Source organism: Bombus flavifrons, chromosome 1 (assembly GCF_040668555.2).
Source record: "Bombus flavifrons isolate JBK064 chromosome 1, iyBomFlav1_principal, whole genome shotgun sequence".
Taxonomy (NCBI): domain Eukaryota; kingdom Metazoa; phylum Arthropoda; class Insecta; order Hymenoptera; family Apidae; genus Bombus; species Bombus flavifrons.
The window spans coordinates 4,766,797-4,786,526 of NC_138442.1; the positions used below are offsets into that span (position 1 = coordinate 4,766,797).

The 19,730-nt window shown below is 36.8% G+C and overlaps 1 protein-coding gene across 1 annotated transcript in view; it reads right to left on the minus strand.

Moving 5' to 3' along the window:
- dmrt99B (doublesex-Mab related 99B) overlaps positions 1–19,730 on the minus strand; it is a 30,917-nt gene that overhangs the window by 2,642 nt on the left and 8,545 nt on the right. Inside the window, exons 3-5 of the mRNA XM_069124290.1 lie at positions 2,298–2,420; positions 1,462–1,733; positions 549–855 (exon numbers count right to left, since the gene is read on the minus strand). Of these exons, the coding sequence (XP_068980391.1) occupies positions 549–855; positions 1,462–1,733; positions 2,298–2,420 (702 nt within the window). The remainder of the gene's footprint in view (positions 1–548; positions 856–1,461; positions 1,734–2,297; positions 2,421–19,730) is intronic.

Genomic DNA, 19,730 nt, shown 5'->3' on the forward strand with positions numbered 1-19,730 from the left:
AAACTTGTCTCAGAATATTCTAAAATTGCATTTAATTTTTCTATTTAGATATTTCTACAATTCCCTTAGAATATTCCAAAACCCACGTTTGGAACCCCAATTTTAAACCTAAACCTAAATTCTGAACCTAATCCTGGAACCCTAATTTTAAACCTAAATCTAAATTCTGAACCTAATCCTGGAACCCTATTCTATACTTAATCCATTAAAAATCCCCTTTATCAAATCCCGAAACAAAATCCAATATCTATACACCATTCTTTGCAAAATTCCCTTCAATAAATTTCAATAAAAATATTCCTAACCTCTTTGAAAATTCCAAGAATCCCTCCCAAAACCCATTCCCAGAGGGTACCACGAATCTCGCGACCAAAAGGGTTGAAACTCGGCCGTGGGTTGCAATGGAAACTCGAGAACACTATGGACGAATCTTCTCGAATTGTTTCTCAGCCACGTGTCCGTCTGACGATCTCTCAGTACAGAGGACCTGCCGAGGATTGTGTTCTGTCCACGAATAATGGCCGCGGATATCGGATTGCAGTGCCTACCTTTGCACCGGTGCAACAGAGCCTCGACGTCCGCGCGACGTCTTCCGGGAAACACTCGCAACAGTACGTCGACGGGCGATCGTTGTTGCTGCTGCTGTTGTTGTTGTTGCTGCTGTTGTTGCTGTTGTAATTGAAGGCCGCAGGTTTGTTGAATATTTTGCATCTGCATTTGCATTTGGATCTCGCGTGGTTCTGGGATGTGATGGTGATGCTGATGCTGGTACAAAGCTGGTGAACAGTAGAGAGAACTCGCTGCTGGACCATAGAGGGGAGCGTAAGGTGGAAAATGTACTGCCGTCGCTGCAGCCTGGAAAAGAGATTGTAAGCATTGTTTATGGTGTTAGAAATAGTGTGGAAATGATTATGGTGTAGCATTTTGAATTTAGCACGCCTAACATAACCCTAAATTTGCTCTCCTCCTTCGTAGGATTATGTTCAAACTAAGCTACGTCGCTTTTTTGCAACAATGTATACATTTATTACAAATAAATTAATGAAAATATTTTTAAATATTATGGAAAAAGAAAAAAATAGTAATAGAACTTATCATAATACAATTATATAATTGAATTTACGAGTTTAGAAATCAAAACAAAGCTCTATTTAGGTTAGGGTCTCCTATGTCCTCAAAAAGCATGAATTTTCATAAGCACACACATTCGATTTAGGTATATATACATAAAAAATTGAAAACGAGTTTACACAGAAAAAAGATTGCTAAAGGTAAAGTCAATCGATTTCAGCGAAATTTTCCGCAGATATATATTGAAAAATTACAAAAAATAAAGTTGATCGATTTGACTACTAAACAGCTTATAAATTGGTTCCTCTATATCTTCTACATCGAAAACGTTTCGTTTGAAATCCCGTATATGGACTCGTAATCGTAAAAGGATTAAGGTAAAAAGCTTACCGCCAGCGAGGGTAACGGTGGACTAGGTCTAGGCTGCACCAGGTCCACTGGCTGAAGGGTCTGTTGCGTCTGCTGAGGGCTTCCGCTTTTGCGGAGGCTGAGATTCTCTGGCGCCGGCGTATCCTCCCTTTGTGGCGTTAGTGCTGGCGTCAGTGGAGGTGTATGTGTCGGACTCTGAGAACCTGGTTCCGGGCTTCCATCTTCGGAGTCATTCAAGCTATTTGACCGTTTTCGCGTTGTATCGTTCTCCGTCATTCCAACCGACGTCGGAACTGCAGTTACAAAAAATTATTTTCAGGTTAGGTTTACCTATGTTCATAAACACATGAATATTTGTAATGAATATTTGTATATACGCAGCCTTGTGTACAATCACCTTGCATACAAAAGATTCAATTATTAAACTATTAAGCAATTTATATTTAGGTTAGGTTTATTTATGGTTTTAACTAAACACGAAAATTAGGTGAGTACCTATATGTTTGTACATTCATTTACGTATTTTGTAGCTTACAATTAATTCTAATTAATTCCCTATTCTGTATATGGTGCTGAAAATAAACGTGTTAATGATGAAATCTTTGCGGGAAATTTGAAAAACATTTGATATCTTTCGTGTTATAGTGACTTATTATATGTATAAATACCTACATCGCTTAACTAAGGATGAAGGATTCCACTAGACGAAGACACACTCTTGCAAATTCAATTACAATTAACAAAACTAGTCTACAATATTTATTCCAATTTATTTCATGTAATAATTCAAATTCACAATTCTAACCTCAATCGTTAGTTACGAATCGATCGAAATTCGAGATTTCAGGGAACCTTACCCAATGAACGGTCAGCAAGAAGTTCTCCACCGGAGTCGGAGTCACGGTCGTCTTCGTTACCGGTGTCGCTCGTGGAGAGCATTGTTCCCGTAGTGCTCTCAGAGATTCTCGACCTCTTTGTGCCTGGAACAAAACAGGGCGTATCGTTCGTTTGCGAAATAATAAAAAAAAAAAAGAAAGAAAGAAAAGAAAAGAAAAGAAAAACCGCGCATTAATACGCACAATACCTATGAAATTCTCCAGCGAGCAAACACTTTACATTGTTCTACGACGCACGCCGAATTGACTCTTACAGATCCTTGACACCCTTGAAAAAACGTTGTGCATCTTTTATTGTGAGCCCCGCGCGTATTTACCACCCGCTGATATTCGCGTTGAACCGTTTCGTCCAATCACGTAACGGAGAACGTGTAACGATTTATCGTTATATAGATATACATGTATGTATGTACAAAGATGAAAATATTTGAATATTTTCCATACAAATTTTTTATCGATACATTATGTCTCTTATATAGAATATTTTGGAATCATATTAAAACAATATTTATTGTAAATATGTATATATATAGCTGTTGTCAAACTGAATCTTGCTCAAACGTAATCCGGACTTAACCAAAACCCATTCTAAACATATCTCAATTCCAATGTAAAAATAACAAAAAGCATAATACAAAGAAAATATATTATAAAAGTATTGTATATTGTACGTATTATAAAACGTATTATAAACGTATTATGAATGCATTATAAGTGTATTATTACGTTTTATAAATATATTGCAAATATGTGAAAAATTAATGTAAATTATCAAAAATGCCATGTAAACTGCTCAATTACGATAACGTACACCACGAAACCACACTCTACAGTCTCCTAAACTACGTACATAATACGATCTGAAGAGTGTCGTTATAACGTGCGGAGATGTATGCACGTGCACGGCTATTAAGTCGCCATCAGTGCCTGAAAGAATCCAGCAGGGGTGCGTTGCCCGTCGAAGAAAGTCTACTGCGGCTGACCGCTCGTTAAAAAGTTTAACCGGCCACTTATTAGCGAGACAGAGAGGGGACGAGTGCTGGAACATGGGGGGAGGGGGGAAGAGGAGTAATACATATATAGGGCGAGGAAATGTAGCTTCCAGCCTAACGTTTCGTTCTTACAATCTCTCCCTTTTTCTCTTCTACTTCCCTCGTTGCTGTTCCACGGGTTAATTCTTGACGCGCACGCTTTCGATAACAAGGTTGTTTCAAGTGGCACTCCCGAGCTTGCTCTGGGGTCTGCTTGCCCCGAGCAACTATATCGAGTGTTCCGCTGTTTAACTTAATTGCCGCTAGCTGCTACTTCGCAATTGCTCTCTTTTCATACAGAGAGCAGATTCGTCGCTTAGTTAGTTAATGTGCAAAGTGGAATTTGATTGCATATTTTTTTTCAGTGCCTTTGAATGCCTAAAGATTATGATTGGATCATGTTAGAGATTTTGATTTGAATCGTATGAGGTTACCTTTTGGTATCTAAAACGGATTTTTGATGAAATTGTTATTATGACATATTCTGATCCTGTATTCATCTTTTATATTTTACTTGAAGTTTGCTAAATTCGGCGTAGCTTCTATAGCAGATTCGGAATAGATTGTGGTTAGGTTTGGAATAGATTGGGGTTAGATTTGGACAAAATTCAGTATGAGGATAATTGTATGCACAAAACTGTTCAGATATGTATATTTGTAGTAAATAGAATGTACTTCTATATGCGTTTTCAAATTCGATCCAAATTTTACCCAAACGTATAACCAGGGTAATCCTTTCTCATTGTAGCAGATACTAATGGGTAAAGTTAAGACAAGTCCAGCGTCAAAGTGTCTGTCACTTTATAGTGACAGATTATTCGGGCACATCACGTATCTTCTAAAAAAATATACTGAAGTCATATAAATCAAAATCAATCATCCTATAAGATCAAAATCATATAAATTAATCATAAAAATAAAATCATATTGTGCCATCAATTTTTAATCCTATCAGTTATAAAAATTCAAACTTTTTAGGTTATGTAAGGGAATTAAGTAACAATTTGGCAATTGCAATCTCCTCCAATGGAAGAAAGGAGAGAAAGTGAGATCACAGGGCGTCTATTCCGGGAATCTCTCTCGACGGAAGTTACTGTGGAATCCGTCGGTGGTAATTCGAGGTGAACGAAACTGAAGTGGGCTCGAATTACCGGGGAACTATTAATGAAACAGGGATTAAAAGAAAGAAGCTGGCCAACGCAATGGGGGGAACAGATGGGTTCGTCGAGCGTTCGTGAATGGAAAGAATCGCTGCTTTTTCGCTATTCACGCGGTGTAGTTGTCTGTGACGATGGTTTTAAAGGTTCCTGATCGCGGTACGATGTTCCTCGGTAAAGGTACACTTGTGAGAAATTTGTCTGAGGGTAACTGCATGCTTTTTTCAAGGTAGCTGCCTTTGATTCGGATATTATTACTTATTTAAAATGTACACAATACTAATATCAAAAAGAATATCAAAGGAACGTTTAACAAATTCGTTAATATTATTAAGAATATTAAAGAAGAACTGATTCAACATTTGTGTAATAGATATTTTTTCAATATTATAGAAACTATACGTAAGTTCAAAATTAAATTATAGATACCGTTAACTAATTGATTAATATGTAATTTTCCCTTCTTCCCAAGTTAAATTTTCCATACAATGTTATTTTTCATATTGTTAAATTATTAATAATAATAATAATTTCACTTTTAAGAAAGCACATAATGCTAAGTATTTTATAACCTTACATTGTTCTCTTATACTAAATGTGTTACATTTTGTTCTATCATACTTCTGCATACTTTATATTTTTCTATTCTTTTTAACTTCATCTTTTTTACCACAAACAAGTTTACGTATTTTTATTTTATTATAAAAATTAGAAATTGATTATACCAAAGCATCTCAAATTTGTTAAAAGTTTTCGAAATACCTACGAACTTCCTTATTTATTTTTTCAAGGTATAAGAAGGAACTCAAAGAGAAAGGAAGGAGAATGTTGAGGAAGTCTGTCGAAGGTCGTCAATAATAGTTTCCAATACTTGCCCAGTATTTTGCGGTAACGAGACCCGTAACGACCGTTGTGCAAGAAATAAACGAGTCGGATTATAGTTTTCCGTTTCGCTTAAACTCAATCGTTCCTGCAGAAATACAAGTTTCGAGCGGTTCGGTAACGACGGATCGAAGAAATTTTTAAAGAGCCAAGATTGACCGCGTTGAAGTCACCGCGAGTCTCTCCAATCCTCTTCAACTAGACGTCTGTACACTGTACTGTACACGTGTACAAGCAAATTGAAGTACGGTAGAACGTTCGACGATAATTTGCTCCAATAAGTTTGAAATAACGCGTCGGATATGTTATATATTTGAAATGAATATAAGGGTATCTGAATTTGCTATTGATTTAGTATTGCTATTTTATTATATTAGCAAATTTTATATATAATATATTATATTATAGTATGCAAAAGTTTTAGTCTTTTCTTCAAGCATTCATGTAGAATTACATACTTTTAATGGATATAATTTACCGCCTTTTTGTGCAATTGTTTTCTTGGTATTAATCTATCTGAAACGCCAACTTCACGATGGATTGGTAACGATGAATGAATTTACATATAAATAAAGGAAAATTGAAAAAAAGACTAAAACTTTTACATACGTTTAATAATAAAAACGATCAATTTACGAATTATAAAATTATTGCTACTTTATTATATTTGGCAGGATATATCAGAGATTACGTATAAAACAATTTTTATTTATTTTATAAATAATTGCAAATAGACAGATGAAGTTTCCTTTAGATGATTCGGCTCTTCGGTCGAATAATTAATCGTTGCATGATGGGATGTTTATATCGAAAAGTGAAAAAAAAGGAGCTTAATTAGTTAATGATTTCCAAAGTACTCTATTACTAAAAGAAATTCCTTAATATGTATAATCGTTCCTTATAAGTATTTCTAATTCTTCCTATTGTACAAATAACTCACCAAGCATCTGGTAGTTTCATCCTTTATATCTATTATAATATGTTATTAGAATTATATTATATAGTACATTTCTTTTATTAGAATAAAAATTCACGATTAATTGTTGTTTTGTATTTCAGCATTCTAATGGAAAATATCATTTGGTGGCAGTCTAATAATACAATGACAAATAAGTCGCGCTTCTGAACAAATAAAAAGCGGAAGAACCGACCAATAATTCACGGGGTGGTATCGATCGAGCACGTGACTCTCCGGCACGAATTCCAACGCTGTTGAAAATGATATTAATGACGATCGACGTCGTCAGGAGAAAGGAATGCAATATCGCCGCCGCTGGTGTTAATGTAGCGGCTGGCTACGACCAATAGAAAATTCCACGCTGAAGAAGCTTTTACCCGCGTGGTATCATGAACACACCATTGTAGTCGGAAGGATTACCAGACAGTTATTAAAATATCATTCTTCCACGGTGACCCTACTGCCTCCAACAGGGAAATCCACCCTCACGCGCTAGACGTCATGGGGGCGACTTCACGTTGGCTGTCTTTCTGCCTCCTTTTCAATGTAACTGGCGTAACAATGTGCGTGTTTCGTGTGTCCTTGAAACCCAAGGAGGTCTCCGACGATCGCGTGGGTGTATTTGCAAGTCACGTTTCACAAGGAGTAAAAGGAAAGGATCGTTTATAATGCGAGTAATTGAAAGTTAGTCGATCCTTATTCCAATAGCAACTTTATAGTAACTACAGAAAATACCTATTCGTACAGCATTATACGTTGTAATTACTAGGCCGCGGATTTTTATGTAAACATGTATTTTTATGGAGATAATTAGAGATATAAAACCTACATAGAGATTTGTTACGAGATGCGTAAATTTTATAATGACTATTGTACATCAGATATTTTTTATATTCATATTTATTAAGTGGATTTATAAATTTTTCATATACGCATAAAAATCCACAGTCTGGTAATTAATTAGGTTCCATTAATTAAGTTCAATGTTTCATTGGAAAATAAAGGTATGTACAAATACACTTTGTGGATACTGTATATTAATTATATGGAGAAACTGAATACAAAGACAACATAAATCATATTTTATTTAACCATCCAATTTCTGTAACGTTTAAGGAACGAACGAAGGATAGCGGTAATATCTATCGTAGAATCAGATTACAAATTTGGAAGTTGCTTCCTCTACATTCCAACGATTCGCCACCAACGAGATGAATGATGAACGGATCACTCAGGTATCCACTGTGTCCACTAAAACCTTACTAGCGATTTTAATCTGCAGGCATAGGGGAAGGTGCGAAAACGGAGACAATATCGCGATAGGTCACGCCCAGAAACACGACGACAACGCTAATCCAAATAGAAAAGAAGGGAAGAAGGATAAAAAAGAAAAAATGAAAAAAGAGAAAGAAGAAAAGGGAACAGTATCGTGAGCCGAAATCTCTTCAAATTTCATTCGACATCCCCGTATCAATGGTCGTCTTGTATTTCGAGAAGGGTGAATGCAATTTATTGTAATCTCTTCTGTTGTCGAACGCACACGAGCGAGAAATGTCTAACTTCTTCGTTGTATCGCCATCGCCAAGGTGTAACGTATCACCGGTGTGCTTTGTGGGACGAGGACTGAGGAAGTTAATAAAACTCGTTTCGACGTCGACAAACTCGCGGCACGACCCCTCCAAAAGATTTATTACGAATTCGGGCATGAATGGAATATCTACCATGTTGGAGATTGCGAATATGTAAGGAGGATGGTTCATGAGAGTAGAAAATGGCGAACATGTATCTTGTTTCATGGTGGATTCCGTTTAACAAATTGAGCTTTTATTAAGTTAGATACGTAGCTATGTTTTATTAATAGAAAAGTAAAAAGGTTCATGTGTCGTTGCAGATCTAATTTAACTCTTAGTCGCATCTGATGCATCTCGAAAGTTCCCAGCTTGGTCCCAACTTATTCTTCGTTATATTCATGAACGATCTGTTTGACACGCTCAACAAGGCTATGCTACTTCTATGTAAATGCGGATGATCTTAAATTTTGTATCAACTTAAATTAAGTTAAATTACTCCGATGCACAAGATACGCAAGACGATTTTAACGAACTAGCCAATAAGTGTACGCGTCATAAATTATATTTAAACTTATCCAAGTGCCATATGATGAAAATATCACGCAAAAGGTATAAAGTTATGTTTCTACGCAAAGTAGTCGACAAGAAACGATTGTATCGAAAAAGATTGGCTGGTATCGTCTTTGTCGTCTTTGTCGACCCGGCCTAAGCGAAATTTATAGGGATGTTTCGTGTCCTCCACAGTTGCCCTGCAGCCTGTGTCCTATTACTCCTATTCTCTATTATGCAGCGGCGCCGTAGGCCGGAAGCTCCCGATATCTATATGCCATTCTAAATTATTCGGCATTGTCCTCGCATGATTCCATTGTCCGCGTCTGTCTCCACCGTACGGTGATACGCCGCGGTCCCGGGTTTAGGGCGTAGACCTACAACAACGCGAATCGTGTGCTCACACGATCCAGCCCGCTGTGTGTATCTGCTTCGAGAGCGCGTCTTGTCATCGGTCAAGAGTGTCTACGGACTTGTACGCTATAGGGATGTCTAATTAATCGCGGACGTACTGCTATCTAAGAATGTACCTACGTGCACATGTGTCTCTCTATATAACGCATCGTCTATATTCGTGTACAACATTTCTCGTAATTATTTGCAATACTCCTAAATTTCCCAACTGTGAAATTTGGAAAAGGAAGAAGACGACTGCTGCGAAAGAAAATGTGAACGTAAGGAATTTTGGGAAAAGTTGTTGTCATGTAGCATAAAAGTTAAAATATTAGATCGATACTGGTAATGGAATAACGAAGCTGTAATCTTCTCCTGTGCGTAGTAGAAAATAAAATTGCCAGGTAGAGTGCCCTCAGACTATCCATATATATGTCGGAGATGTAGGGATTACGGGTCTTACTTTTGGAATTTTGGGAAGATTCCCAATACTTTGGTCTAAACTATTTATTATAGCTGTACTTAAATAATAGAACTTGGAAGTAGTTGTTGTGATACGATCTGATTATGTTTGCCCGAGATTTGTGACAGTGGGCTTGGGGTTGAGGTGACACAACTGGTCACCGAACGTAGCCACGGTCACGGGATGAACGTTTTACTTAACAGTAGAAGTACCAATATCGAGGGACACACGTTGTATTAACTAACAAGCCCCGAGGCAGGAGCAATGACGGCTCTACGCGAGTCTGCCTAGAAACGGCGCCTGGAATTTTGTTGATAACCCCGATCAATATGCAATTGACAAGTGCGATCGTGTCAGTCTTTTATTCTTATGATCACCTTGGAGAGTTTACTGACAACGTCAGTCTGTCAGTTTGAAAGATACCCTACGTCACAGCTAACGTCATTTGAGTAATAAGACATATCCAATTGAACAAAGAGTTATTCCGTTGACCGTGGATTCGTTAAAACCTAGGAACATTGTCTTTACTTTAAGAGTGTCATATAATCACGTTTAATTGTTAAATCCTGTAAAATCAGCACTTGTACATATCACTGTAAATATAAACCTTTTTGAACAACTACAATGGCTCGTCCTAATGAAGATACGCAACGCGCCCCAAGAACCAGCGCAAACCCGACAAACCCGACAAACCCGACAAACCCGACATATATTGTTAATATATATCGTCAATACGATATCGTCGATATTTATCGAGCAACCGCATTTTCATTGAGAATCTTGAAATATTGACGATATTATCGATTGCTGATGGTACTCTATGTGTCCGTACGCTCGGGGTAATCTTGAGAACCACTGAACGAATTTTTGTACGATTCTCGCTATTGCGAAAAGCATTTCCCGAGTACGGTTTAGGTATACGACTTTGGGAAGAATTTAGAGTATGAATCGCTACGATATGGGACCAAAAATATAAACAAGAGAAAATTTACGCTACGATTTACGCTTTTTCGCTACGATCATGTTTCGTTTATAATCGCTGCCACGGTGTACATAACAAAGCTGCGAGTGATGTCTTCTCTTTTCGTCTTGCGACATGTCAGAATCATCACGATTTTGCTGTGTGACGATCGGTGTTGTTTCATGGACCACGGAACGTTTACTGAGTTGATGAAAATTCAGAAAATAGTGTTTGTATATTGTTGAAAAAGATTACACGTATGACTGAACACGTTTATTACAATTAAACTGCCGGTGTGTATATATTTATGAGAAATTAAAAAATGCAAAAATACATGCTATGTGTATAATATGTAAAAATATACATGTACCTAGAATACAGTCTTGTTATACTACTGATGTACGATGTAACTGGAAGTCATCCTTAAGCTGCAAGGAAAGAGGATTACGAATTACGAATAACAAACAAAGATAAAATATTCTCGTTATAATATTTAGGGTTATTTTCTTTTTCTTTTTTTTTTTTTTTTGTTTTTTAATTACATTTATAAGAATACGAATCTGCGTAAACATGCGTAGTTTAAGTATAATATTACTTCTAACGAATGGTTTCTTACGATCGTTCAAAATTGTAAACGTTACAGTATCCATTTACAAAGCTGGGATCTTAATTTTCAACAAAAGCGATTCTGAGAAACAAAAGATATCGCGATATTTCAACGAGGATTTAATCCATTTATCCAACAGAAACGAACTTAGTATGTCTGTTCAACCGCATTCAACCCTTACTATGATATTTCGATGCCGTTTGCACCTCGAAATAGCCATTTTTCCTGAAAAAATCACGATGCAGCGCGAAGAAAGGGTAAACGGGACGAAAAAGAGAGGAAAAACGATGACACATCGTTATTGTCTATTCCCAGCGAGTGTGGAAAAAGGGGTTGCACGTTCGAATCGACGCAATAAATAACCCTTCGAGGCGTTACAGTTATCACGAGCAGTGTTGGTCGATGCCATATAACTGCACGGTAGTGCCGCGGACTTCGCAGCCTTTGGCCCCTGTGAACACCCCCGGGTAATTCGAGGGTCGTAGGAAGCATCCACTATGAATTATCATTTCCTATTGTTCGGAAGATCGTAAAGTAACCGGCTGTTCGCGACTTCGGGGACCACCGAGCTTTGTCCTTTCTCTGTGTTCTCTTTCAGCGAGTTACACCGCGAGATAATATGGCAGATTTGAAGATTCAAGTTTTGAACCAACTTCAAGAAGATAAGAAGTTTAATCCTTGTTCTCATCTCAGCGAACAAAATGGCTTTCAAGGTTTTAAGAATCATAAAATCGAAAAGAGAATTGCGTATTTACGATTCCTTTGTATTGTAGTTTCTTTGAATTTGAGATAGTCGAATTTGCTGATAGAAAGACACTATCGGGTTGGAAATCATTCGGACAATTTGGAGACATTGAAGGAAATTTCTCAACCAACAACGGGAACATTAAAAACAAATATCTGAAAATAGAATGCCTGTTGAAATATAACTTTCATGCCGATGCATACATCTTTAATGTGAAAGTTTATTTTTATTCATAATCTAATTTACCTCTCACCCTGCTTTTTCTAATCATTTACGATCTACTTTGCCCAATTCTTCTGTTCTTCTTGTGCTTTGCGTTTGTATTCCTGCCAAGATTCGCTTACCGAAATTTGGAATACCGAACGTATACTGAACCAAGATACATACATCGAAGACTAAAATTAAATGCAGTAGAGCGTCAATTATATTATCGGAACCTCGATTATCTGAATCATCAATTATCAGAATTAGTATTTGATCGTGAAGTGAATTCATGTTTCATCGTCGATATCGCCCTAAGTTCTTGTAACCGGACAGATTGCTTTAAAAAATAGACTTTATTGATATTAATGTATGTAATTATTATGTATTGTATATATTTGTTCTCCTTATTCGTGTGAAAAACTATATTTAGATAAGTATGTAATAAACGTACGTATATCGTTATTTCAAAGCATTTATTCAAAAATGAATTAATATTTTGCGTAATACATAGCAAATTTCAAATTGCAGCAGTAATACTCCTGTATTCAATAAGTAATTTTAGGATTAATTTCTACAGCTATCAACTGGGTAATTCGATTTTCCAAACCACCTCAATCTCAACTGATTCGGATAATTGACGCTTTGTTATATTTAAAAACAGGATATCCATCGAAATATAATTCTCATTCCAATTCCCACACGTTCCCAATGCGAACCTAACCTAATTCACCTACTTTCCTCTTTTTTCTAATCGATTACAATCTACTCCTTCCAAGTTTCCTTTTCTTCTTATTCTTTACGTTTCTACTCCTCCCAAGATTTTCCCCAAGATTTAAAACACTAATCGAATATTGAGCTCAAATATGTATATCGAACACTAAAAACAAATATCTACAGACAAAATATTCATCGAAATATTATTTTCATTAGAACTCCTACATATGCCATGAGAACCTAACCTAATTCAACACTTTTTCTTTTTTTTCTGTACAATTATAGTCTATTCCTACTAGTTTTCTTCTTATTATTATTCTTCACGTTCCCAATACGAACCTAACCTAATTCAACACTTTTTCTTTTTTTTCTCTACAATTATAATCTATTCCTACTAGTTTTCTTCTTATTATTATTCTTCACGTTTGTACACCTCCCAAGATTTTTCTCAAAAATTTCATACACTAATCGAATATTGGCCTCAAATACGTATATCGAACACTAAAAACAAATATCTACAGACAAAATATTCATCGAAATATAATTTTCATTAGAACTTCACATGTCATGCGAATCTAACCTAATTCAACACTTTTCTTTTTTTCTGTACAATTACAATCTACTCCTTCCAGGTTTCCTTTTCTCCTTATTCTTCACGTTTGTACTCCTCCCAAGATTTTCCCCCAAAATTTGAAACACTAATTGAATATTGGGCCCAAATATATATATCGAACACCAAAAACAAAATATTGATCGAAATATAATTATTCAATTCTCATATATTCCCAATGCAAACCTAACCTAATTCACTTCCTTTTCTCTTTTTTCTAATCAATTATTACAATCTACTCCTTTCAGTTTTCTTTTTCTTCTTATTCTCCACATTTCTATCACTTTCAAAAATTTTCCCAAAATTTGAAATACCAAATGAATACTAAACCAAATATCTCAACCAAAATACACATATGTATATCGAACACGAAAGTCAAACACCTAAAAACAGGATATCCATCGAAATATGATTGTCATTCCGACGCGAATCTAGCCCCATCATCAATGCGAACCTAACCTAATTCAGCCCTTTTCCTCTTTTTCCCAGCACACACTACTCTCTCCAACCCCCCTCTACTTCATTCTCCACCTTTTCTTCTCTTTCTTCTTCTTCGTCTCATCCACCCTCTTTATCTCGGACTGCTTTCCTCACGCTCTCAATACTTGCCTTTCTTCAGCTCGGCCCTCGAACCGCGCCGATTTCCCCGCGTTGATTTTTGTCGCGGCGAGACCACGGATCGCCGGGCCTCTGCTATTTTCCGGGCGTATCGATACGTAATAATGAGAAGTCCTTTTCACGTTCGTCGCTCGTTCTTCCAGCGCGTGCACGATGCACGCTGCACCGCACCTGATTTACTTCGCCATCCACTGGCTGCCTCGGTAACTGGAATGTATTACGAAGCTCTCGCCGACCAAACGTCTTTTTTTCAACGCGACTCCCCGTCGCATCCGATTAATTAATCTCGCGGCGATCGGCCCAGGAATGTTTTCACCCGCTTTTTAACCATCCACACGTCCCTACCCCTTTTCTACTCTGGTTTTTATTCGTCGATAGGAAAGAAGGAACGAGAGCTGTATTTTACTACATCCAGCTGCTGCTGGATCTGATTCTCTCTGATGCTTGGTCTTCATCGCGTTTGGTATGAATGAGCGTTCCCCGACTAGATTTTACGTGGAATGTGATTGCACCATATAACTGAGTGTTTGAGGTTTGCTTATGTTTTTTTATAGTTTCAAGTGATAGCGTTGTTTGATGCTGATGGCGGTTTACGATGATGTTTGACTTAGTGTTTGATAAGTACTTCAAATTTTGGAAAAAGAATCTTGGAAGAAATACAAACGTAAGAAAACTAAAGTGAAAAGGCGGACTGGAGGAATATTGAGTTAGCAACTGAGTGATTGCGGATTTTGTCAATACCACCTAAACTTATTTGCCAATCCAATAGATTCTAATTGGTTAGGAAAGAGAGAGAAAAGAGCTAAATTAAACTAGGTTCTTCTATATGATTTGATACGAAAATTATGTTTATGAATTATTGATATATATTAATTTATACATAAATAACAGACAATGCGTCTTTGAATATCTGTTTCTAGTGTTCGATGTATTTTAATTTTAACACCACTTTCTATATATTTCAGCCTTTTGCATATAAAACCAGAGAGAGAAGAATCACGGGAAAAAACTACTTCACTAGAGAACAACGCAAAAGACAAAAGCTAAAATGGATAGAAAGACAAACTAACAGAAGAATCAACAATACACTAGGGTCATCCGATGCACGTAAGAACCACATAACATAAGCCGAAGGAAAAGAAAGGAAAGCCATGATACATAACATCTTGGTATATGGCAGAGAGCCGAGTTAAGCAACACAGCGAGCAACAGCCCGATCAGTCATTAAATCGTCGCGATTCCCCTTTTGTTTCCACGTTGGGACGTGTGGGCGTCGGGGTTTATCCGTCCGTGTGTTTTCGTGTTTCGCTGGCGAAAGGGGTGCAAAAACCGGGTGCTCCGCACCCAAAGTTAGAAAGGGATGCCTATACACGTTCCACCCCCTCCTGGTCCCTTTTTCATTCTCGATTCGATGGCTATAGGGGTGGTTAAAGAGCCTCGCGACAAGCCACCAAGCGAAAAAATAACGGAGACAGAACTAGATAGAATGAGAGAGAATGATCGTGAATATAAGCGGTGAGGGGCGGAGAGACACAAAAAAAGAAGAAAGAAAGAAAGAATAGGGTGGGGGTGGTGGTAAGGGTGAACCGGTGGAGAGCGATCGGGCGTAACGTTTTTAATTGTTTCGCGCCCAGCCGCCTTTTGTTTCGGCGTTTATGCCTCGTAAACGGTTGCTGAACGCCAACAGGGCCACGGGGGAGGCCACGCTTCCACCTCTGATTCTCTTCTTTTTCACCTCCTCGTGCTCCTTCTTCCACCCTTCCAACCCGATTTCCGCCATCTCGCGCTTTCCCTCCACAAACCCTCCACCGTGGAAATCTCTGATTTATCCTGAGCTTTTACATGCATACAGTGGTTACACAAAGTATCGACGCATCATTGTACTTATTGTTGCGTTTAATCAGGTATCAATTAGTCAGGTTCAAGTACGTTCAATTTTATACGTAGGTATATATATGTCGGGTTATCATTAAAGTTAGGTGTGATGATATTTACGGATACAAATGTGATTATTACAGAGTGTAACAAGTAATAACAGCGATTGGATGATCGAGATGTCGATGACAACGAATTTAAGTTCGATAACGAATCCACGGTCAACGGAATAACAAATGCGATGTGATACACGATTCTGGTGTGACTCAACGTACAAGTAGAACTTATCTGAATGAACTGAACTGAACTACAGTCCAAGTGGAACTGTCATTATATACTCCTCTCCGTACCTCTCGGGTCAATCTTTGTTTTTAAGGACAGCTATATAATTATTCCATACCTCTGTTAGGTACACGTCTCTCCCGTAACCGTGGCTACGTTCAGTGACCCGTTATGTCGCTTCGAGCCCAAGCCTATTGTCATAAACCTCGGGCATCCATACTCGGGTTAGAACATTACAACTATTTCTCAGTTTTATTATTTAATTGTAGCTATAATAAAAGTCTGGACTAAAGTATTGGGAATCTTTCCAAACATTCCAATAGAAAAGCCCCGATGTCCTTTCATCTCCGACATATACAGGGTGGTTGGTAACTGGTGGTACAAGCGGAGAGGGGGTGATTCTACGCGAAAAAAGAAATCGAAAATATAGAATAAAATTTTTTTTTTAATTTTTCCATCGAGACAATGATCTACAGTGAGATCCGTTATAACGAGACGTGATAAAGTGCACGCGTACCGAGCGAAAATTCAAAGTCGATTTTCTCGAAAACAGAGCCTCAAACGAAAAATTTTTATTCTATATTTTCGAACTCTTTTTTCGCGTAAAATCACCCCCTTTCCGCTTGTACCACCAGTTACCACCACCCTGTATATATATACATGATCCGGTCGTATAACACGTAAAAAGCGGGCACGACGCGATTCCTTATGGAAGGAGAAGAAAATAATATAAAATAAAATTTGTTCATCCTCGGCTTAGTCTTCGATAAAATGCGAAAAAATCGAGTTTGTAAATTTATCAAGTATACTTGAACTTGGCTAATTACCGACTGGATTTAACCAGTTTACTGCGTTCGACGTGCATACACATCAATGCAAAACTTTATTTCGGTGCGGTCGACATGTATACTCGTCGTGTGAAATAAAAAATTACCATTTACTATGAAAGCTGTAAATCTTAATAGAAAGTGATATAAATGACATTTAGTAGTATGTTTCCTTTACGCTTCCAGTGAACCCAGTATGTATTTTATACAAAAAAGTTTGGTTATTTGTTTATTTCCATTGATGTGTATATCGGCTATTCCTCGAACTGTTTTGTGTACTTCACTGCGTATATCGGGTATTTTCCAAATTTTTTTGCCTACTTTACTGCGTCCATCGGGAAGTCTTGGAAGCGGTATATTCCTTCTAAAATGAGTCGTTTTGGAATGAAGTTACGCGTATTACGCGAAAGTCAATCTGGGTACATTTGGAATTTCTGTATATACGTTGGAAAAGATACAGATTACAGTCAAAATTATCCTAAATATAAGACCACAATTTGCATCGTTCTAGAACTCTGCCGTTACCTATTACACCAGGCGTTTAGAGTATATGCGGATAGTTGGTACACCGGCATAGAACTTGCGAAAAAGCTATGTGTCTTTAAGACAGATATTGTTAGTACTTTGCGACAAAAGGGACTTCATATTCCTAAAGATATAAAAACATTCTTCTTCACTAAAAAAGTATCGGTCGGTGTATTGCAAGATATAAGAACAAAATATTGCTATTAATGTGTACTGCTCCTTAGTGAAATTTATAACGCTAATATGATGGAAATAGAGAAACGAGGCGTTAAAGTGAGGAAATCGACGAGAAAGTGGACAAAAGCGATGGAATAATTACATCATATACACTTATAAGAAAGATACAAGAAAAAGGAAGTATTATAAGAAAATATTTCTCCACCTCATAGACGTTATGTGTTCGAACTCCTACGTATTATATTAAAAAAAAATTTAATCTTTACTCAAATCGTGTTGAGGAAATTGTCGAAGAATGTGCAATTTAGCAAGCGCAAGCTTATAATATTGGTCGACCAACTACAGCTGCAAAACCTACACATCTCATCGGAAAATATGTCCCCAACTTCATACAAGCTACAATATCAAAAGCAAATTCATCACGAAGATGCGAAGTTCTGCTCAAAAAATGGAGTCAGAGTGAAGTCACGTGTTTGACCTGAGAAATGCCACTTTTTGTGGTATCTTGCTTTGAAAAATACCACACTGAAATCAACTGAAGTTCTTCAATTTTGTTTCTTTAATTTTTCTTGTTTATGAATTTTATTTTCCGGCAATTTTTAAATTTTGTAATAACCTTTTCCAACAATGAATTGTTAATTTTTTATCGAATAAAAATCCTTCCTCGTTTTGCATTACTTTTTTCGTGAAATCTATCATGGGAGCATTTATTTAAAATCGCTTGATTTTACCTCCGCAGTTAACAGGTTAAATAATCAATAGGACGTTATTCGAAATACGAAAATAAGTAAAGAGTGTAAGATAAAATTTGCCCGTTTAATGCGTCATTTTCAAGAAAATAGAGTTTGAACATGTTTAATTAAGAATCGGCATAGTACATACATACGATAAATTTTCCAATTTATTTTTCTTGGAAACAAAGCGGCTTATGAGAAAATGTTATCCTACATTTTCAACTTATTTTCGCGCGTAAAATTGCCTCCTGTCGATTATTTAGTCCAGAATTAGTTACGTTCGAGTATACTTGTATTTTATTAAATTTTTAAATACCGACTTAAATATTTTCAAATTCGATTTCCTCGAAACCTAGGCCGAGAATGAAAAAATGTTACTCTACATGTTTTTCCTACTTTTCCATAAGAAATTACGTCGCGCGTGCTTTAACATTTTATTCGGCCAGATTTTGTATATTTTTCTATAATAATAGGCTTAGCTTTATAAACCTTGTATGTGTGAAATCAACTGTGAAGAAGATAGAAGTATGTGTGAGTTTCAGAAAATATTGTAAAACCAAGTCCATTTCCGGATTGTGAAGCCGAAACTTAATAAAGCAACAAGTACATTCAATTTTGCATTTTTGCTTAGTAGTGGTCTCATATGGCTACAAAAATTTTGTATCATGGAAATGAAACTTCTAAAAAGACAGCTTAAAAATGCTTCGTTCGAAAGTAAGGACACGTGCAAATACTTTTTGTAACCACTGTATTTTAAGTAACCATTACTATTCTTATGTACCCAATGTCTAATGAATTTTTGAAAGCGCACAGAAAACAAAATCGTGACAATCACGTTCGTATTGTCACTTAAATAATTCCATCAACGCAACGTGAGTAGCAACGAATGGATTAATTACATACAAAATCCTGTACAAAGTATGTAAAATACATCAAAACAATGCTAAAAGTTAAATCTCGCTATATTATAATCATTACTAATTGTCATTATTATAATATTCAGCATACCCAATTAATACAGTCAAATACGCAGTTCAACGAAAGAAAACAGCCAATCTACAACTAAAAAAGAAGCAATCCAAGTCTCTAATATCTTCCACAGCGTCTTAATTTCACGTGACTACTATTAATCGTTATTATTATCTATATTAAATAATTGAACAAGGAAGGTCCCCATCGTATAATATCCTTCACAACGCTGTAATTTCACGTGGTCGAAGATCCACCTCAATTTCTCTCTGAAAACCTTATTCGATGAAAAGATCGTGATAAGCGATACCTTTGAACGTAATTAAAAAGAGCGCGGCTCGCGTAACTGTTCTTGGACGGGAGTGCAGATGTAACAAAAGGAAGAAGAAGCCCTTTCGACGATAGAGCACACGTTTGATTAACCACAGCCGCTTTCTTTCTTCCTTCTTCGTCGTTAAACAGAGAAAAATGTAGTGGAAGAGCGGGAGGATGGTGGTCGGTGAAAACTTCCGAATAACATTTTTAAATTGGAAAAGCGATCC